The sequence below is a fragment of the Acipenser ruthenus genome, chromosome 22 (assembly GCF_902713425.1).
Source record: "Acipenser ruthenus chromosome 22, fAciRut3.2 maternal haplotype, whole genome shotgun sequence".
Taxonomy (NCBI): Eukaryota; Metazoa; Chordata; class Actinopteri; order Acipenseriformes; family Acipenseridae; genus Acipenser; species Acipenser ruthenus.
In genome coordinates, this window is record NC_081210.1 from 19977316 (window position 1) to 20001192 (window position 23877).

General features: G+C 37.5%; 1 protein-coding gene across 3 annotated transcripts in view; it reads right to left on the reverse strand.

The window, feature by feature from the left end:
- Positions 1-23877, reverse strand: part of LOC117431500 (teneurin-2) — a 414128-nt gene that overhangs the window by 56040 nt on the left and 334211 nt on the right. For all 3 annotated transcript variants that reach the window (XM_058996098.1, XM_058996097.1, XM_058996099.1), the window contains 5 exons: positions 21869-21991; positions 15768-15973; positions 13570-13765; positions 10578-10679; positions 2042-2236 (listed from right to left, as the gene is read on the reverse strand). In XM_058996098.1, coding sequence (XP_058852081.1) covers positions 2042-2236; positions 10578-10679; positions 13570-13765; positions 15768-15973; positions 21869-21991 — 822 coding nt within the window. The remainder of the gene's footprint in view (positions 1-2041; positions 2237-10577; positions 10680-13569; positions 13766-15767; positions 15974-21868; positions 21992-23877) is intronic.

Below are 23877 nucleotides of genomic sequence, written 5' to 3' on the forward strand. Positions count from 1 at the left end.
CCCCCTTGACAACTAGGATGATGACCGCTGACAAAATACCTCCCATTTCATTTTCTTGTGACAAAGTCATTTGTAGAAACAACTCCTGTTTATGCAGCAGAAATGGCGGATCAAAAATATTGATTTCAATGTCACAGCCTCTTCAGGTAAATTGTTTGAGTGACTCAACTGTGATGAATATCACGTATAAAAAGCTAGATGTGAAAAAAGTGCTGACCATGTCTCTCTCTCTTGCTCTCTTGCTCTCTCTTTCTCATTCTCTCTCTTTCCTTTTGGCTCCCATTTCCTTTTTTAAAAGCAGAGTTTCATATGCAACATTTGAATCAACACAGGCCCATTCTTTTTAAAAGCATGATCGATAAAATAGATTTTATCCCTTAATACAATTTCTGATGTATATTGCTGTATGTTTGTGCCTATGCCTCATCTAAGAATAATACAATACCTAAATGGGTATGAAAGGAAAATCCCAGGGGAGCACTAGCCATTATGGATTTAAATGTGATGTTTAAAGTATTTCTGCTGAATCAGAACGCTATAACAGTCACCAGTAATGGCAGAAAACCTCTTGTCTAAAGATATTAACTCCTTTTATCTGCTAGATAGAAAATTGCATTAATAAATTCCTTCACGATAGCTCGCTATGTTTTGGTTAAGGGCAACATAATAGGCTACTGCACACACAGAAACCAAGTAGTTTTCCTCTCTTAAAAGTGGAATAAAAATAGCTTGGCATTTAACAAAGACGTTGTTTCTTATTAGCTACTATCGATGAAGTGCTTGCTGTGGTTTTGGACAGAAAATTATATTTCAGGATGAGCTGCTATAACTATCGACTGCATATGGATTAGCGATTTGTCTGCCGTTTTATTCAAAGGTTAAGTTTCACATAAACAAATTGGTAAATGTGATTTCCTTGCCTCTGTTTCAGAGCGGGATATATATCACATGCCAAATAACTGGATTAAACAGAGAAATGCAGCGGTAGGAGAGTGTGATAAGTGGACCTACACGTAGTATCTATTACACAGAGCCGGAAATATCTCTTTTTCCTCATGATGTCATTGCACCGTGCAAACCGCTGCAGAGCACACTTTCCTCATAGGGGAAAAGTCTTTACATCTGCCCTGAGTGTTTATAATATTAATGGGTCTAACTTCACCACCCTTCAGCAATTTCCTCCCTGACAGAAGGTATATGGAAAGCAATAACCTTGGACAGCTAAACCACACAGGATTTTATTTTTCATTACTCCTACATGATTTTACAAAGTCCATTTTAAAAAAGTCCCCTCTACTAAAGAAACAGATCGTTTCTATGTATCTACTGGTCTAGATTGCCCGAGCAGTGGTCATCTAAAGGTGCTCTTTATAGAACACTACAGTATGGCAGTCCAGAGATGCATGTGGTCATAATCACTGATTGTTAGGAAAGAACCAGATTGCAAATGAGGGAATCTTTTTTATATATCTTTTTCTGTCTTGAAGATTGTTTCTGGAAACTTGATAAATGCTGAAGTAGATAAAAAAATATATATTAAAATTGATGAATTGCATCAAAAGACGTGGCCTGAAGAAACATATAAACGACGTAAGCATTCCAGTGCTGATTCTGTTGATGAACCAGAATCAGCCACAAGGTCCCAATCAAAGATGACTGAAGAGCTAATCATTTGACACATGATAACTCATGAACGAGTTGATGAAATGTTACTCACTTTTGCCCTGGTGATAACCCCAGTGGAAAGGACAACCTTCACAATCCAGTATAAACATTCCACACATATAAGCAAATGTGGGCTATTTAAATATTTCCCTCTGAGGGATGCAATGTCAAAAGGCAGTCTGACCCTTTTCGGGCAACAACCCACTACAGGGTTGAAAATAAGACTTGCACAGTTGGTTGAGCCATTCCATAGGACAACATACAAATATGCTGTGGCTGCTGAAATCTGTAATGGAACATCCTTGCACATTGGAATGAAATCTGCTGATAGTGAAGTGTAAGGGACCAAAAGAATAACAATATTAATATGCATTACCTTCTTCACAGCTCTCCCCTTTGTATCCCAAAGAGCAGATGCAGCTGCCATCAGTGCAAGAGCCGTGACCACTGCATGTGGGGTCAATGCACTGGCTGATGGGAACGTCACATTCAGGCCCTTTCCATCCACTGTAGCAGAGGCAGGCTCCCTTGCTGTATTGGCCATTGCCACTGCACAAGACTGGGCAGGCAGCTAAAAAGAAAGGATAAGCAATTAAAGTCATGCATAATTAGATTCAATCAAATAACTTTGGACAGATTTAAACAGCAAAGTTGCCACTGGGAAATAAACACACATCCAATATATACAGTACAAGATTTCTACCCAGAAGCTACACTTCACAGTGGTTGGTTCTAACTAGCAATGATCATTAAGAGGAATTCTAATACCACATGAATGCATTTATGTGTATAGTAAGGCTTTACGAAAATGGTTGGATATTTATTTTCTTACACTTTAATAGTGCTTTGTTTAGAATGTGAGGAAGGTGACTTAAATCTGGAATACTGAGACCAAACTAAGATGGGTACAATAGGGGTATAGTGTCCTATAAATATATTATACAGTAACTGTATTATATACTACTGTTAATGTATAACTTACACAATCCAATAATAGTTTAACAATGATTTTTTAGTCCACATCTTTCAGGCTATTTAAGTTAGAAAGGAATTCCATGAATTAGCTGTGATACCCTGTTTTGAATTGTAGGATTTTTTTAAGTAGGTGACTTTAACTGTACGATTATTGAGAATAAAGTATGGTGGAAACTCAGTAGGGTGCGGTTACAGTGACAAATCAGGATTACAGCAAATGCATGGGCTGAACAGTCTATAATAAAGTAGATTATACATTATACATCATTTATATAACTTTTCATTTACTTTACTCATTTTATACAACATTTGATTCTGAATCGCTGGTAAGTAACTTAACGAGGTGTACCATACTAACACTTCTTAGAAAAATGATTTGATTCCATGGCTTCAGTTTAGCTCATTATGTAACGCATTCAACTGTCACATTGGTTCACATATGACTGCATTTCTATAAAAGTTTCCAAAGTCAAACCTCTTACTACAAGGTAAGGTTAAAGCCAAGACTTATATAAAATTCTTAGTTGTATGGGGCGGGTGTCAGAGGATATGTCTTATATAATCAGTATTTTTAGCAGCTAACAACTTCAAGTCCTTCTGGTACACCAGATTCATGGCTCACTGCACAAGCACACCAGTGCATTAACCTCCTGCTTTGAACAGTTGCAAGTTTAATCCTTCAATGCTGTATAGAGTGGTAACTAAAGTCACAGAGAGCATTCGAAACAGAACTCTGAAACACAGCAGCAAAACTTTGTTATTAATTAGAACTGTCTTTTGCTTAATTAAAAGGGGCGAAAATTTCAGGTGAGCAATCAAGGCCAATTATGTTTTTTTTTTCCTTCATCCTGCCTTAAAAAAGACAATTTTGCTTCACTTCTGTGTTTAACTTTTTATCGAGGTGTTCAAGCAGAGTGATGGCAAGATCCAACAAACTCAACACGAAGCCTGGCTCGTAAGCTGGTTTGAGCCTAGGGTCTGATTTAAAGGTCATAATGAGCATACTTACTTTCTTTTAGTAATTTTTACATTATCAGGTGCCACCAGTCTGTGCTTATTAAAGTGTAACTGGCACAGGCCTGGCAAGAGCCAACTGCGTTACCATGACCGCGACCGAAGTTTAAAAACCCATGTTTTTATTTTTAACATTGGCAGCCTTGTCACCCCTTTCTAACATTTGTCTTTGCTCTTTTAGAATTTGATTCAGGATGCACAGATTCAAAAACAGAAGAATACAAGGACCAGAGGTGATATTGCTAGTGCTCATAATAGGTGAGAAAATTGATTTTAAAAACCTTGGTTAGCACTCCTTTAATCACTACACAAAAGAATCAAATCCTTTCTGTATCCTTTTCTGTATATCACCACCTTCTCTGATCACCAGGGGTTAGCAGAACCTGCAGCAGTATATTGCCAGTGTAGGTTGAAAAGGGCTCCTCATGTATTTATTACTAGCAAGGTGCTACTGTAAAAACAATTTATGGACAGGCAGTGATTTATGCTTGTGATAAGTCTTGTTATTATATGCACAGAGGTGGTCTTCCATATGCCTTTTATATGATTCAGTAAAAATAAACCCATATTGTTTTATGACCCATGCATTGCATGTTCTGTTTACACCCCACGCTGTGTGCATTTAAAGCTGCTGTTTTAAATTTCCATTTTATTTTCCTCCCCTGCGCTGCCCATGATCTTCCATTGACCCCAATCATTTCCTCAAGACACAGAACACCAGGCAGGAGGAGAGGAGAGTCCTGTCACACTCACCCCACCACAAGCAGAGCAGTCATTGGGCTTTAGGCAATTAGAATACCAAAGCGGGGGCTCTCTAAATTCAATATGTATCACTGTGATACTAAAACAACAGCTTATGCCTGGGCTGCAAAGTCATAGCAATCAGATACACTGGAACAGTTTGCTATTAGAACAGATTTACTGGAGCCTGAATGGGACATGATAGTGGGAGCCTGCATGACTGGTTGGAGAAATTGTATCCCAGAGTGCAAGCACAACAGGAAAATCAAGGGCTACTTGTTTTGAATGAATGACAGAAGTCCCTGAAGAAAACTACTGATCAGTCAATGTGCAGACACAAGAAACTGGTTACTGACTGGAGAAGGTGAAGTCGTAATAGGACTGTGACCTCTAAAACCTGGAACCTGTTTATGTGCAAAATGACAAGATGACTGTGTGTGTTAGAGAGGGGCTGTATGTACTGAAAATGAAATAAGTTTATCATAAAGACAATGACTAGAGTCAGATGGTGACTTTTTTTTGCGTGACTTGAGTCAAGTCACGTCTTTTGAGAAGGGAGTCAAGTCGAGTCTTTGCTTGCAGGGACTCGAGTCACGTCGAGTCATTTGATGGCAATGACTCGAGTCACGAAAAATTGCGACTTGATTCTGAGTCGAGTCATTACAACTCTGTAATTAACAGAAAACACAAGAACCAAACAACATAATGTCATGTCAAGTTCTCTTATAGCTTGTTAAACATGACGTGAACTTAAAGATGTGGGTCAGTCCAGTGTCACTTACAAAATGTGGGGTTCGACTGGAAGTTTTTCGATAACGGTGTATCAAATATGGAATTTCCATTTATATGTTAAACAAAAACTTTGCTTAAGTGACGACCTAGTCCCCTTTCAATGCCTTGAAATGGTTCTTAGTTGGTTTTAGAGCACACTTTATAATATAACCCATGTGCAGTAAAACTACGGACCAAGGTGCTTTATTTGACTGCTGTTTGGGGACTATTACTTTGTACATTCATTAGTATTTTTCAGAGAAGGTAATATGGTGGTAGGGGGGACGATTAGATGCTGACTTTAGCAGTAATCTTCTGAAGCATTAATTAATCCAGGTTGTATTTAATTACTTCAGTTAAGTGAAAACCAAACTAAAAATTATCCAAAGCATGCTGAGCTGTCTTAAAAACCATGACATCTAACTCCACAGAGATCGATGGAATTAAAAGCATACAGATGTTTTAATTGAACTCAGGAAAATTATCCAAGATCACAAGGGGATTGGGTCTTTGATTAATTAAAATAATTTAAATTACCTGTAGAGGTGTGACCTTTCTGTAATTGGAAGGGATATGATAATTTAACCATCAAAGGTCACAAAAAGAGTTGAATTTTTCCATTCCTGATAAAGGCAGGTCCGTTTAGTTGTATATTGAGCAGAAACAACCCAAGGAGTTTCAGCAATTATTTTTAATTGCCTTTTTACTGTACTGTTGTGTTTTCATTATGTAATATACCTGTCTATAATACTGAGTCTTAAGTAATATTTTAACATATTACTGTCATGCCCCATACAAAAGGTATTCAAGTAAAATACTATCGACAAATCAAAAATAAAAATTGTTTTCAGCAGTGAAATGATTTTGTTTAGCACAGCTTAAAAACTCTTTTCTTGCTCGTATATTGTAGTAAGCATTTCCAAAGCTTTCCATATGTTGCCAAAATATTTTAGCTTCTCATGAGACGGCCTTGGTGGATGACGTGCTGCTTCAATAATAGCAGAAGGCTCAGAACCAAAATTAGAGCCTTAATGTTTTTGCATCGTCACTGCACAAATTCAAAACACACACAAAAGAAAACCTGGTAAGCGCTGGGGGGCGTTTTTTTCTTTTAATTCTTCTTTATCATATACTTATCTTATTACATAAAATATGTATGTAAAAGCATTCTTTGCATTGCACCATATAGATCCTTCTATTTAAGCAACAGTGACCGTCGATGAAGGCTCTACCGCGTGGTAGTTGACCAAGACTGGAGTTATGTGTCCCGAGTCAATGGTGAGGGCGCTAACGAAAACTTTAAAACCCTGAACTTTTAAGAGTTACTTATAGTTTATCTGGACAGTGCCACATATCTCAATGAAGCAATATTACTAAACTGTCCGTGTCTTGGTTTGAGCTGTAGGCCGTGATTGGCTGATTCTGCAGTTAATCACTAATAATTAAATAAATGTTGACCAATTGTGTCATTGTTTACTATTTGCTGTCCAATAGATGTGAACTGAGCTTTTATTAAAGATTTATCTGTTTGTTTTTGTCTAATACTTAAAGCACTGATATTAGCATCCCTGAACCAAAAAGGTATATAACATATTTTTATCTTTGTATTTTAGTTAAATTTATTTCCATTGAATTGGGAACCTTTGATCCTGCTTTGCATTAAGATACAATAATTAACTGAAATACTTAAAATGAAATCTTAAAATATATACCTCACAATCGTTTAGATTACTGTATACCGTGGCTTCAAAGCACACAAATTACTGGAAAGCATGCTAAATCTCTACATAACTAAGAATATTTACCAACCCGAAATATACAGAAGATGGTTATGGGATGGCAGAAGTAGAAGAAGATCTCTCGGACGACAAACTTCTTCACTCTGATTTCAGTAAACAATCTGAAGTAGACGAGCCTGCACACCCATCAAACAATTTTATGTAAAATCAAAACCAAGCATGGTTTTTATAAAACCTTTTCTGATCCTAGTTCCCGAGGGTTGTGGCTACCACTGGTAACAGTTTTTAGGTAGGACATCACTAAATTGTACTTATGAGGACATTTCTAATGGAAGATACATTTTTCAGTAAATTTAAAAACTTATTTTTTTACATTCAAACCAGGTAATCATAGGGTATACTTCATCATTGAGCGAAAACACTGTTTTCTTAATAATCTTTTAATCTTTAGCGTTTCAGCAAGGTATAATACTGTATACTTTAGGTGGATATTTGCAGACCTGAAAAGGGTACACTTTTCACAGTCCGCTAAGGGTTACGGTAAGTCAAAATTAAAAACCTGGCACTTGCATGGATTGATTTTGATGTTTGATTGGGCCTCTACTGTCTGATAGAAACCTGCTTGTGCTGGAAGCTGATTGGCTAATGGTACTTAATGATTTTCTAATTATCTATAAAGACTAGACATACACCCATTACTGCCTAAAAAGAAAACCTCAAAGAATAAGCATGCTGATATTGACCGTTACACAAGGGGCGAGCCTGACAACTTTTGATATTGTTTTCGCTGTGATCAGTCATTTGGTCATATTTTAAAATGTATTTGCACCCAAACAAATCAATCAAGTCAGCTCAAATAATAAAAGAGAAAGACGTGCAATGTCAGTTAAAAGTGTAATTAAATAGAATTTAACAGGGGTATAACAAAACAATTAATCATTGCTCTCTGGTGAACAATGGAAGACGGCTTTCTCTGACCCCCATACACCATTATACAAGCAGTTCATGGCCAAAGGCATTATTTTGTACTGTCAGTCAAATTACCCCAATGTAATTAGTTTCCACTTCAGATCGCAAGAAGAGAAATTATCTGTGTAGTGGAATACCCCTCTGCGCCTTCATAATATCGTTGGTGATGTGATCTGATTTAACTTCCTTAAAATTAATGAAAACTCTCCACCATTGAGCAATCCTAATAAGAAAAAAGGATAGTATCTTACCATAGAGCATTGTTTATGAAATATAATCATGACAGCATCCTGCATTTCTTATATTTATTTATACCATAACCAATGCCTAGTGGGAAGAAGTACACTATATTATCTATATATGCAATGTTCATAATACAATTCATATGCTTCAAAAATAACAATCCTTGACATGTCAACTTGATTTCCTGTACGGTACCTGGACTTACACTATAAAACAACCTGCTTTAATAGCATTTTTAGTTTACGCTTGAGAAGAATATTACAATATATCTTTGGCTTGAACCATAACTAATGTCATACCAAAACTTGGTATCTATTCATCAAACTGAATTGATACAGTATCCCTCTGCTTAAAATATAATTTGTGACTTTGCTGACTGTTCACCAGGTCAGTCCTTAGATATACACTCTGCACACTCTACTTTATCAAAAAGAAACCTGGCTGGCCATTTGATACATTCAGATAATTAAATGGATTTGATATATATATATATATATATATATATATATATATATATATATATATATATATATATATATATGTAGCAAATTAATGCACTTGCCCGTCACACGCGATTTCTGATAATTGACTTGTTTAACCGTCACAGCCCTTTCTTTTTTTTTTCTGGCATGAGCCTGTTCCCCCTGCCACACTGTAAAAAATAGATCAGGAAGCCAACCCGTAGAGCAAATGTGGCACTGCTTAGATCCACTGCACGGTTATGCTCTGGTGTACCAGTGAGAGAAGAGACATGTTTGAGAGCCATGCTTAGGCCACAGTGCTGCTTTTAACTTCTGATTAAAAAAAAAAATAGATGGGTTGACTGAAACAGAAAATAGCAAGACGATTACACTAGTCAGATATATATATATTTTTTTTAAATTTAGTCGTCGCCAATTTCTTTACCCTGGTTTTCTCCCCAATTTAGTATGCCCAATTATTATCTGTATCCTTGGCTCACCGCTCGCAACCCCCGAGCCGACTCAGGAAACGGCGGCTGGAACACGCGTCCTCCGAAACGTGCTCCTGCCAAGCAGTCATTTTTCGCACTGCAGATCCACAGCAATGCCACCAGACCTATAGTGCTGGAGGACAACACACAGATCTGGCGGCTCCACTGCAGAGCCACAGGCGCCCTATCGGCCACAGGGGTCACTGATGCGCGGTGAGCCGTGGATTCCCCTGCCGACCTAAGCCCTCCCTACCCGGGCGGCGATCAGCCAATTGTGCGCCGCCCCCTAAGAACTCCTGGTCACGGTCGGCTGTGACATAGCCTGGATTCGAACCTGCGATCTCCAGGCTATAGGGCACATCCTGCGCGGAGCGCCTTTACCGGATGCGCCACTCGGGAGCCCCTAGTCGGGATATTTTAAGCTGCTCTTTAAGATGATCGCTTAGGAACCATCAATCTCCACCCATTATATTGACCCTTGAGCTTCAGTAAATCATAAAGAGATGCTGCTCAGAATTAGTGGAGGTGGCAGCATAAGCCTTTCCCGAGCGATGCAGAGCTAATATAGACATCTGTGAAGGTACTCCAGATCCATTTACACTGTAGCAGTTTTACGGTATAACCCGTTGATCTCTTAAATACAAAACACATTCTGATCCACTAAGTGTAAGTGACTCCGCTCCGAATGAAAAGAAGGGTCTGATTGGAGTTTCCATGCATTTTAACTGAACAGGCACCCCCTTATACATGATGAAGAATGCCAACGACCTGTTCCCATCAATTATAACAAACAGTCTGTCAGCAGAGGCTGTACTTGACTCTGTAATGGCTTGCAATACTTTGATTTGTCCTTAAATGTAATTTGGGTATTACATTTGTTTGTTTGTTTGTTTTTATATTTTTTAAAAATATAATCCATCAAATGACAATGAAGGAGAGAACATGTAAAGTCGCACACATAAGCAGACTTACAATCAGCACTCAAATCTGTGAGTACTGTAGTGAGCTTTGGGGGAGGGGGGTGTGTGGGGGGGTGTTTGGGCTGCACTAGTCCACATCTTTGGGCTTTGTGTGATAAGACGAAGAGAAGAATGTAGAAAATAACTCAAAATGAAAAACCTACCCTTAGATTTGTATTTTAAAAAATGATGTCGTCCTGCAGTAGGAAGTCATAAATAAAGAAAATGAAAATAAAACAGGACACAGCATGCATTTTTGACTAATCAAGGATATAAAATAAATATGAATAAAAGGCCTTTTGAAAATGTTATAGAACACACAAATAAAAACATATACATATTTAAACAAGTGACTAATTTGCTGGGACGATGGACACTATTTTGAAATGAGTTTGCCCCCATTTTTATTTAAAGAAGATAACAGTATTAACATTGTACAACCTGCAAATAATGCATAAGAATGTAGCTTTTCTTGACTGTTATATCATTTTAATGTTTGTTATTAATTTCCATTAGTACTTAAAGTGAAAGTGAGGCTTGCGGCTGTACCTTTAGAACAGTCAGTCCCATGGAATCCTGGGAAGCAGTGACAGGCTCCAGAAACACATTCTCCATTGCCATGGCAATTCCTAGGACACTCCTGCACTGAGTCTACAAAACAAAAAGTTTAAATCTATTGAGAGTGATAGCTTACATAACACATACGTCACGAAATAACGTGTATTTTAAAGTTGGTACCACAACCAGGCTTTGAGTACTAGTTCAGTTGGGACTGGCAAAACAGTATATCTAATAACATGGGGTTTTTGTATTCAAACAGCACCTACAACGCATATGTCTGTCAGGCAACTAGACCTGAAGAGCAGCACTTGAACTAATAGTCAAAGCAACTCACCACAGATTCATCAAAATCTCTGAAAAAAAACAAAGCAAAACACAATTACAGTAATTTAAATAAGAATCACTCAGAATATTACAATCATCATAACAAGGAGACAGTAAACAATAAAAAAACGATTTGAAAATAACCCTTTTAAAATAATTTGAAGCCCTGCTTTTTTATTGGAGCAAGATCATTTGAATGACAGACAGTACAGAAACTCAGGTTGGCACTATTAATATAACTGTAATAAGTGCTTCCGTTTACAACCAATTAACAATCTCATCTTCCTCAAGTACTTTTTTTAAATTGTTTTTGTCAGTTTAACAAAAGATGTCACCAGCCTGTTATTATTGTTTTATTAAAATGAATGACCTTGTGACATTCAATTAGATCAGAAAATAATAATATTTTTTTTAAAAGTGGGACACTTTACAATGAATCTGAGCAAGGTTAAATGAAAAGGTTGCAGATACATCAAATTTTAAGTTGCCATGACGACGCATCAGAAGTGCGTACTCAACACACAATGGCCTACGATTCATAGTGTGATTACCTACAATGTCTCTTAATTCAGTATATTCCGAAAACCTTTTTACAGGGCTTTATACAAGAAAAAAAAACTTTTGGTTCTTTCACACAGAGTAAGAAGCCAATTTGCAACCAGTTTAATACTCACACCACAGTATGTGCTGGCTTACACCAAAAATTAAAGTATATGCTTTATATTGTGAATTCACAGTTCCATTTGTGCATGTCGCTTTAAACTGCAAGTACAACTCAGCATTTGTAACAATAATACAGTATTTGAAGCAGCCTGCCTCAAGACAGACAACTTAAATGAGCATTAGAATGATTAGATTATATAATGTAATTGCCAGAACAGCAAATTGTTTAAAATCAAAACTGAAGAGGGCATGCATAATATCGAAAACACAACTACGCAAAGGGTAAACACCAATCCAGAGACATATCTTGGGCAGCAAGAAGACCACAACAGGAATAAACAATCAGATTCCTGTTGTGGTGTTTTTATCTGAAGATGCAGAAAGTTGTATTGCTTTGTCAATGTATTGAGCTGTTATACAAATTTAGATTTTTATTCCCCTGCTGTTCTGAAAGAATACTGCTGTTGAGATATGCCAGGATACAGATTACAGATCACTGACATGTAATTATTTTGCAAAAGAATCAAATATAACCTGTGTCTGCCAACCTAAGAAGGTAATTCATACTTGGCCGTTGGCGGCTCTCTGTTCAGAAGGTGTGATATTTAAAAGAAAGTTGTCTTAAGACAGTACGAACATAATAGAAAAAATATACCAGGTGGTAATGGACTACAGGGGAACGTAAAAAAAAAAAGAAACGGCCCCCCTCCTTCCCCTGCACCTGTGGAATCATTATTTGTACGTGCAGCTCTTTGAAAACTAATAACCGTTTCTACAATAGTACATGTTGGAGAGGATATTCCCTTGTTCCAGTTTGTGCTTAACTTACCAAAACGGTTGACATTTCCTCCGTTTTCTGCCTCTTGCTATGCTCTGCAGAGCAAGGAATCTTTCAGCACCTCATATGATGTTTAAAATTTGGGGGGGAATTATACACTGGTGCGACTTATACACTAGTTTTTACGGTATATATATTTTTTTTTAACTTTCTCCATCCAATTACTGTCACTGCGGGCTTACTGCTGTATGAGTCTGTCTCCTGCTTGTGCCAAAAGACACAGCTCAAATGGAGATTTAAAAAAAGAAATGGCTAGACAGGGAACAAAGAAATGGAAAGAAGATACTTATAATGACTATGTTAGAAAGAAAAGAAAAAAAAAACATGATGTAGTTAATCTTAACAGTGCCAGAAGAAGACATCTTAAAGTACAGAAGGGTTGTACTGCTTAAAAAGACCAAAAGCAAAATTCCACTGGAACAAATGCGATTTAACCGCAGCTTTCGAATGTACAGTGTGATGCACGATTAGATGTACAGTGGGAGTTGTACACTGTGGGCAGCAGAGTGTAGATTGTGAAGTGATAATTCCCCTTGCTGACTCATTTTATAATTCTTCCTAACCCTTCGTAGGTGTAGTTGAACTGTCAGCCTATAAGGAGCCCTTGAGGAGAGCATGGGGTCCCTGTTCAAGAGATCTAAACGACTGCAGGTCTAAACATACGTAAAGCAAATCAAACATCGAACAGTGCCTGTGAGACTTGCAGGTGGTTTTATGTAAAAACACTGGGAAGGGTTTATATATTAATAAATATATTTAAGCAGTTTATAGCAGCTGCTGTTGAGATCAATGGAATAGAGCCCCTGTGTTTTCCGAAGTACCAAATGCTGAGAGACATGCCTGCAGCACTGTGCAACCAACAATGACTAAATCACACTCGAAGAAGACTTCTGGTCATGTTGACTCCACTTTGATACTGTTGGTAATTTATTCTTGTGAGATGACAATGGTAGAAATAGCAGTGTGGATGGTTTAGGAATGTCTAGCAAGTAGTAAGATCAGAGTGGGCTAAAACAGGCATAAAAAATATCCCAAAGCAACACAAACAAGCCAGAAGTGACTGAATACATTTCACTGTACTTGTTACTTCACCGCAGACAAAGAAGTTTTCTTTGAGCGAGACACCCCCTTGTAGAAATATTTTTTTTTAAATACCTAGGATGGCAGTGCTGAATGAGATGGCCTCCTTGTCTTTCCCATCATTGTAGAAAGCCAGGTGCCAGGTCCCAGGGTCCAGGTACTGCACAAAGACAGCTTCATTGAGAACCACTGTGTGAATACTGCGGCGCTCACGAGGAGTCTCCACCACTCTCCACTTCTCCTTCCCGTCCAGGCGTTCCATGTAGTCGTACTGGCGGCACAGAAAACCAGCAGCAGTCACATTAAAGGTTTTAGAGCTGTACCAGTGGCGTAACATTCCTGAATGCAGCTAGTATTTTTTGGGTGCTTTTTTATAGACTTTAGAAAACATGGTGCCCCTATAGTCATAGCTCTTTGGTGATAAAAACGCAAGGCAGGCAAGCATCACCAAATGTTTTTTAGACAGCGTCAACCTGACTCAGTAACACAATTGCATGGAACTTATTGTATTGTGATTGGCTGCGACTCACGATTGCTGAACTGAACTATGAAATTCCAATGAATGAGGTGTCAGTTGAGGTCTAATTATATTGAATCTCTGAGCCGTGCCAGGTGTGCCGAGCACAGGCAATATTGCTTTGAATCTACCAGTTACTTTTCCTCATGGATTCGGTATTTACATTGTGGGATTTGGGTTTAATGAGTTTTACTTTTCATCTTCTGGGAAATAAACGCATCAGATTATGCGTATATTTTGTTTTTTTGCTCAAGTTTCGAAGTAAATTGTGGCTTTTTTTTTTATTATCAGTTTTTATAAACCAAATACAGCTCTTTCATAAACTCCACACAAGACATTCTGATCAGGGCTACAGTGTATTTCCAGTTGCTCTGTTCCTTAAGCAATGCTGTCACTGTGATTTAATCTAGCCCTTCATTTTATTCTTCCAAAAAATATTATTTCATAAAAAGCATAATCAAATATCAATATGCTAAAATTGGATGTCACCCATGGCGAATGAAGTCAAGCATGACTACAAATGAATTTCAGCTGACTTCAATTGAAAGGGTTTCATTTATAAAGCAGTGTGTTGTCTTTTGCCTTTTCAATTTTCCAATTTTCAATCTGATTCCATCTGTCAGGGTGCTCTTGTGGTTTTATTTACAGTAACAAACTAATTTGACTAGGTGCTGAAGTGCTGCTAGATAAGCAAATATTTCAGGTATGTGCATTACATTGTCGTGGAAACATACACAGATGTAATGTTACAAGACAGTATGTCTCATTTGGTATATGCAGACACACAGTTCACTTATAATTTAAATAATGTGATTCTCCCATTGTTACAGTCTGAATCAACTAGAAACAAGCCAGAGCTCAAAAGTTCAAAATAATACTTCCTAATACAATATATACAAATGGCCAAAAGTTTAGCATCACCTAGAATTTTAGGACTGGTATCTAGAGAATGGATCACAGGAATGCCAGGACAGCCTGCCTGGGAATTGGTAGAAACATGTGACCAATAAGCCCAGGTTTTGAATTTAACGCAGAAAAGAAATGCACAGCTGAATCCACTCACTTGCAATGTGCGTTTGTGACTGGTGAATAAGGGCCTGGATTATTGATTTTAGATTCCGGATTTCTCTGCGCCATCTTAGTGCTCCTCAATCTAACCTACTAATTTACCCATCTGTCAACCAAATTTTTGTAAGGCAATTTTAGATAATGAATACAATATTCTGTATTTGGGGAGTCAGGATGCTTTATATCGGAATACAATATTATCGTTTCTTAATAAATATATAGTATGTGCATGCAGGCCTTTTGTTAAGTATATTCCATCTGCAGCGTTGGCAATCAAAAAAAAGGATTCTGTGTTTATTTGCTTCACAGCCATTTTGTTTATGGTCAATAAAGCAAATAAGAATAATTGCTGTTTTTGTTTTTATTGTAAGATCATTTTTGTACAGTAGTTCAAAGTAACATTACATTTAAAATGTAAGGTTGTAGTTAAGGCATACCCCATAAATTAGTATTAAAGTATGTACAGTATTTATTGAAAGTACTCATGACTTCAAGGTAATGTTGCATTTTACTCACACAAAATACATTATACGGAACACACAAAATACGGAATGCAGGTTGCATTTCAAGGTACTGTAAGATTTATTTAATGTAGCTTTTAGCCTTTATTTTTATTTTTCTAACAGAACCATACTCCATTCTTTCTGGGCCCAGTCTTTTCAAGTAAAATTCTCAAGCAAGTTGTCACCTGAGCATGTGATGGTGGAAGTCCTTTCCTGATATAAACTCCAAACAGAGCATCTCTCCCGAGAGAAATATTGAACTTGAGGAACTGGGGTTGGATGAGATGAAGAAGTGACCTCCAGAACACTCCAGGAGGTACTTCCTGGGTTACTCTTCGACCAACTTCCAGGTCCCCGGTGTCGATACTGGTGTTCCGGAAAGACCATGGTCCTACGGAGCCAAGGAAAGGGATGTGAGCTAGTCCTGCTAACACTGAAATAGTGTGAAGGACAAGTTTATGTAGTAAAAGCATACCACAGTGTAATACAGCATGGTAAATTGCATGGTAAAGCATAGTTAAGCATTGTAAAGTCTACAGAAATATGGAAAAGCATATTAATCAAAAACAAAACAAAACAAAAAAAAAAGGCAAACCATGGTGAATGATGGTAAATGGGAAAACTCCAAAATGACTGCAAATTTACCATTCACTACCCATTTATGTCACAAGAGATTTGTGGAGGGCTTTTCAATGACTATATTTTGAAGTGTTTAAAAGCATTACCGTAGTTTTTAACACATCTTTGAAAGGTCAACCTTTCTAAACCTTTCAAACATTCTTGTGAATAGGGCCAAGTGTCCTCAATGACACATATTATTTTTACATGAAGGAAAGCTATATTGTAAAGTTAATGCCATATCTCACAATATTCATTGAATAGATAAGCATTGCTATGCAGTATCCTTTTCACACACTGTACAGGCCGAAGGGTGGGGATAGTTCTTATATATATATATATATATATACAGACGTGCTCAAATTTGTTGGTACCCTTACAGCTCATTGAAATAATGCTTCATTCCTCCTGAAAAGTGATGAAATTAAAAGCTATTTTATCATGTATACTTGCATGCCTTTGGTATGCCATAGAATAAAGCAAAGAAGCTGTGAAAAGAGATGAATTATTGCTTATTCTACAAAAATATTCCAAAATGGCCTGGACACATTTGTTGGTACCCCTTAGAAAAGATAATAAATAATTGGATTATTGTGATATTTCAAACTAATTAGTTTCTTTAATTAGTATCACACATGTCTCCAATCTTGTAATCAGTCATTCAGCCTATTTAAATGGAGAAAAGTAGTCACTGTGCTGTTTGGTATCATTGTGTGCACCACACTGAACGTGGACCAGAGAAAGCAAAGGAGAGAGTTGTCTGAGGAGATCAGAAAGAAAATAATAGACAAGCATGGTAAAGGTAAAGGCTACAAGACCATCTCCAAGCAGCTTGATGTTCCTGTGACAACAGTTGCAAATATTATTAAGAAGTTTAAGGTCCATGGAACTGTAGCCAACCTCCCTGGGCGTGGCCGCAAGAGGAAAATCGACCCCAGATTGAACAGAAGGATAGTGCGAATGGTAGAAAAAGAACCAAGGATAACTGCCAAAGAGATACAAGCTGAACTCCAAGGTGAAGGTACGTCAGTTTCTGATCGCACTATCCGTCGCTTTTTGAGCGAAACTGGGCTCCATGGAAGAAGACCCAGGAGGACTCCACTTTTGACAGAAAAACATAAAAAAGCCAGACTGGAATTTGCTATAATGCATATTGACAAGCCACAATCCTTCTGGGAGAATGTCCTTTGGACAGATGAGTCAAAACTGGAGCTTTTTGGCAAGTCACATCAGCTCTATGTTCACAGACGAAAAAATGAAGCTTTCAAAGAAAAGAACACCATACCTACAGTGAAACATGGAGGAGGCTCGGTTATGTTTTGGGGCTGCTTTGCTGCGCCTGGCACAGGTTACCTTGAATCTGTGCAGGGCACAATGAAATCTCAAGACTATCAAGGCATTCTGGAGCGAAACGTACTGCCCAGTGTCAGAAAGCTCTGTCTCAGTCGCAGGTCATGGGTCCTCCAACAGGATAATGACCCAAAACACACAGCTAAAAGCACCCAAGAATGGATAAGAACAAAACATTGGACTATTCTGAAGTGGCCTTCTATGAGTCCTGATCTGAATCCTATCGAACATCTATGGAAAGAGCTGAAACTTGCAGTCTGGAGAAGGCACCCATCAAACCTGAGACAGCTGGAGCAGTTTGCTCAGGAAGAGTGGGCCAAACTACCTGTTAACAGGTGCAGAAGTCTCATTGAGAGCTACAGAAAACGTGATTGCAGTGATTGCCTCTGAAGGTTGTGCAACAAAATATTAGGTTAGCGGTCCCATCATTTTTGTCCATGCCATTTTCATTTGTTTTATTATTTACAATATTATGTTGAATAAAAAATCAAAAGCAAAGTCTGATTTCTATTAAATATGGAATAAAAAATGGTGTATGCCAATTACTTTTGTCAGTTTCAAGTTATTTCAGAGAAAATTGTGCATTCTTCGTTTTTTGTGGAGGGGTACCAACAAATTTGAGCACGTCTGTATATATATACACACACACTACTGTGCAAAAGTCTTAGACACATTCAGGAGTTACAATATATATCGATGTTATGAGCATCAACAATTTACTCAAAGCCTCCACTAGTGCTTTCCACTATTATAACAACTTTGACTGTTATTAATACAGCTTAGTTTGGGTGAGAAGACACCAAGCATGTCATTTAGCAATCTTTAATTCGCATTGATCAGAATCTTCAAAAACTTGTGATCACAACAACTCAAAGTAAACTATACATGAGCAGCAAACATGAAGTGTTGTACTAGCTAATTCATCACATTTACCCAGTGATTCTCAACAGGGGGAGCGCGAGAAGCGGCCCCCCAAAAAAGGTAAAATGTTTATTTTTTATTTAAAATGTATGACGTTCTGTAGATGGCGCGGGTTCATTCTATGGTAGTATAACTACCCCCCCCCCCCCCCAAAAAAAATGTGCAAAATGTCTAAGACCTTTACAAATATATATACTGCTGTGCAAAAGTGCAAAAAAAGACATGTTGCACTTTTCTACTCTGATGCATTATGAGCATCAACAATTTACTCAAAGCCTCCACTGGTGTTTTCTCTGTATGCTTGCATACAGAAGAAAAAACATTGAGTGAAATAGCTTACATCACTTGATTTTCAAGGTGAGGTATCCGAAGCATAATCAACAAGAAACACAATCTATTATTGACAAACCCAGGACTGGACGACCCAAAAAGCAGTCTTACAATACTTTTGCACAGCAGTGTATAATTATATATATATATATATATATAATTATCCTATAATGAGGATCTCGGTGGGGTGACACAATATGAGCATTGTTACCTAATGTTATAAACGGGGGAGGGGGTGGAGGGCGACGTGGGACACATAACACACATCTGACTAAAGTACAAAATAAAATAACTCCCTCTCTATAATGCACATATAGTGAAGCAAAAATGTAACTATTCATAAAGCACCATGCAATCAACGCTAGATTTTTTACAAAACAAAAAAAAGGTAACATTCCCACTGCTAGATCATTTTAATTAGCAGTTTTTAAACTATAAATCGCCTGGCTAAACGGCAGTCAGGAGTTCAGCTCGAAGCGACAGACAAGCAAACCAAGTGCAAGAAGGAGAGTGGGTCAGGCGAGGGGAAGAGGGAATGGGCTCGCCCCAGGTTCGGCTGCCAGAGCGGGGCTGAAGAAAGCTGCAGCTCCTCTCGCAGCAAAAAAGTAAATACTTTAGCAAAGATAAACACGTAATAGGCCTAATATTTATTTAGTTATAAAACGAATGCTTAATAAGATGTCTGTGTTATAAAGTGCCAGTGCAGCTTTTCTTCAGTTCAGATACTGTATCAAAAGGGAGAAACAGAAACAGAAGTTAGACTGAGAAGTTGTTTACAGTATGAACAACAGCGGCACTGTATTTACTGTAGAAATATTGCATGAATCACTAGTATAGGGAACTGGGGGACATGCTGTAGGAGCGTTATATCCGAGGCGCATTATAACCGACAGCCTTATAGCGAGGGAGCACTGTGTATATATAAACACCCAAAAAAAATAATGCCTTACACTCCCAAGTCCCAGGAGGATAAATATTACAAAGCACGTATGGCCTTAAGCTGCTAATTCATTGTCAAGTAGTTTTATACACAGACTACAGAATTATCTCTATTGAACAGTAATTGTTTAGGGCTGTTGAAAGCAGACAATATAATAATGTAGGCTGTTTGATCTGCTGACCTCCCTTATTCCCCTAGGCAGTAAACTCTGCTGATACGACAGATTACAAACAAAAGAATGAGACAAATAATCCGGCGAGACCTCTTTGTGGAGGCAAAACTCCTGTTGATTATCCCCACTCCCAAATGATCATAAATGGCAACACATCTGGCATGACAATGGCCATGCAACGGTTCTGTACAAAGGGCAACAGTAGCAAAAGTGTCCTGGACCATTTGTAGCATGCTACCACACTGCTACCATTTTGGTATACAGTACACCAGTACAAACTTCATTTTTGTACCATGGTACGACCGTTGTGCAGTATTTGTTTCTAAACCAGTGTGTTTTGTCATTGTTGCTAAATGGTTCCGTTAATGTTTCTTCAGGATAATACACTGGTATGCCAATTAATATCAAAAAACGTCTGAAGCTTGGGGACTGAGGGCAAACGATATTAATTCTGGACTTTAATGTCTTGTATTTTAACCACGAAGCAGCTCGGTGTTAAATCTTACTGCAGAAGGCGGCCCCTCAGGTTCACTTTTCAAAACATGATCATTTGTCACTGATTCATCTGTTCAACTCAGAAGACTGCCTGGGACCGAAATTAAAAGGGAATACTAAAGTAACTGGCTCCATAGGATTAAGAAAAAAAAAGAAAAAAAAAGAATGTGCATAAGATTATAAAATAATTTAAATGTTTGATTATTATTTGTAAAGAACTACAGTTGTATAATTCCTGTCTTAAGTCAATATTGCTTCCATATAGAAGATGGATAGTGCCTGATAAACCCATGCTCGTATATCTATTTGCACACACCAATTGAAAAAAGAGAACCCCTTTCATTTATAACCTACTATTGCTGCAGGTAGTAACATAAGCAGGTATCAAGGGGGAAAGGAAGCATGTGTCCATGGCTAAAACCACCTTGGGGAATACAAACAAACTGGGCTATCAACAAGGTTCTCAGTGCACAGAAAAATGTAGTAAACAGACACAGATGACCTTTATTTTATTGTAGAATGTGATTGTATAACAGAGTAAGACTAAACTAAGCACTGCCTTGTTAGCAGAGCAAAACATTCACAGTCTGGACTGCAAAACCATGTGATGGGAATTAGAATTATTGGTTCTTATTGATTACGTGGGATTTAAAATTTCTGATACGATTTAAGCTCTGGATATAGAGCGGCTTGTGTTGGATTTTGGATTTCTGAAATGTCTTATTGACTAACCTTTGCAAAATCCAGGCAACTGAAATGAAATTACTTACAGGTTCAAGTAATGCATCTATTTTGCGATATATAATGTTTGCTGACAAGTTATCTATTAAAATAGAGAGCTCTTAGAAGCAAGCCAAGGGGGGACCATGATCTCTTCACTAAATCACAAGCACTATCCTCTCCTTCAAATCCCTGAAGGGTCTTCCTCCACACAGCTGATGCTGTCCCGTGAAATAGCTGTAAGCTGTGTTTTTTTTTAAGAATCAAATACCTCTGTGACACAAAAACATTATGTGATAACACATGGCATGTTAATGTTAGTGTGAACAGTTTCTGTGTCATGTAAGTAATAACTCACAAGATGATATGTGGTTGGATTGAGGCAACCCTAACCTGAAATGTCTCTTTAACCATGTGAGAAGCGGATGCCTCAGTACGACAGCACACCCTTGTGCTTTACAAATGACCAGTGAAATACAAAACTATATATTAGCGCAAATACAACAAATAAATAAATACATTGAGATTTGACCACCCGTTATGGTTGAGCTATATAAATTGTAAAATGTAATTTAGACACAAAAAGGTCTTCAAAAGAGGACCTAATGGTATTGGCTTCATAAGGACCCATGTTGTATTTTTTGTATTTAAAACTCAATACATGAAAGAAAAGGACCAAACAAGAACACAGGGAAGGAGGGAACACACTGAGAAGGGGTTTAGATCCTTGTCAGCATTACCTCGGCCTCCAGATGGCACTGTTGCTACATCACTGTTGCCTGGTAACCCTGTGCTCAATCCGTTGTTGATCACATGACCATCAGCCGGCTGCAGCTGCCAGTTCAGTCCTAGCAGGTTCATGGCTTCAGAGAAAATAAAAACATAAAACAGTTACTACTTTCAAAAGGAGTCTGCCAACACAGAATAAAGCTCCAGACAGTGTGTATCCAATTACACCACCTCCACGAGGACTTATTGGAAATTCAGATTTTTTTTTTTATTAAATCTTTTTCAGGGCTAAAATTTAATAAGGCAAAGAACACGATATTCAGTGTTGACCCTACCAGCTCCAACAGAGTTTACTCATACTCTGTTATGCTACCCAGTTCTTTGAAGCGCATTATATCTGTGTCTTCTTTATATATACATGACCGGGCTATTTTTGACTGCATTATTATGAAAGTACTGTCATTATAAAAGCACTTTTATATTTCACCTTGAATATTAAAATATTCAATTGTCAGTTTCAAATTCACAACATAATTTTTGAAAGATCACTAAGCATCTTCTATATAAAAAAAATATATCAGGAACGTCATAAAAAAAAAAAAAAAACATAATTAAAAAAAAAACTGTAGTACAGTGTTTCATGTTAGCTTTCTGAATGTCACATTTTTCAATTTGTCACTTTTTCATTAAGTATATGGAAAACTACAAAGCAGTATGTAATTCAATATGTTAAGGTAACATTATTCGGCAGGTTTCGTTCGACTTTGTGAAGCTAAATGTGTTAATTCTATAGGGTGATGCAACACTTTTGCTGTAGATGTCATTCCATGCATCGTATGTATGACATAATTCTGAAATAAAAAAAAAAAATCATTTTTGTGATGTATAATAAGTTAATACTTCATGTTTAGGGGTCTCATTATAACAGAAATAACAGCACATTTCTATTTGACTGAGCCCATACAGCAAGAGATGACAACTCTACTAATAATGAGACACCCAACAAACAATGTTTTAACTAATGGTAACAAATGAGTTTGAAATATATTTGTGTGGGGTCATACTGACCAAATTTACTCACGATTTATTCATGATTTTGCTGTAGGGTCTGTGGACCCCACAATCCCACACTAAACACACCTGTACCATTCTACTTTCCTTTTATTTATCAGCTTAAAATAGTGTTCTATGTTTCACAGGTAAGCACTGTCGTTTAAATAATTATGTAGAAAAAGTCATTAACCTTTATTGTTCCAGAACGTTAATGATCAAGATTTACACAGCAGACTGAAAATAATCAAGTTCAGGAGGGAGAGAAGTGAGAAAAGACCTTGATAGCTTCTAGCTGGCAGAAAGAGCAATGGCACCCTGTGGCAGACAACATTTATTTTCTTTAAAAAAAAAAGAATGAAACAGTTGTTGTTGTTCTCTATGACACAGACATCGGTCTGAAAGTTACCTGGTATCACACCTGATCTTTATCTATCACATCACCATTCCACACGTATTCACAGATATGTGGCTTAATAATAATCTGCACACATATACTACTAATTATACAACATATATTCAGGGGGTGGATAAATAAAATCGGAACATCATGGGGTAATGTCAAAAGTCTCAGATCACTCGAGCCATTGTAGAGAATAGAAGAACTTGATCCGTTAGGCTGCAAAATAGGTAAGAGTAAACATTCATCTTGAAACCAGGATATGATGTACGAGGAAGCATGTTTCTAGAAACAATATCACAGCAGCACAATGCCATATTAATGCTTGCCTGTTTTTTGCTTGTAGAGGAGGGATTGGTTATGTGATTCTCAAATGTTTTACATGTTTTTTTGTTTTAAAGAAACATGTACTTGATTCCTTGGGTCTCCTTAGTTTTAAAGAGGAAGCTAGTGGGTACCTGACTCTTCCTTGCAACTGCTTTCCAGACTACAACATGGCAACAGTGCCAGAGGATTATTGCTGTCTGTGGTAACTGACAGAAGGAAATAATTACTAAATATGCACCATTA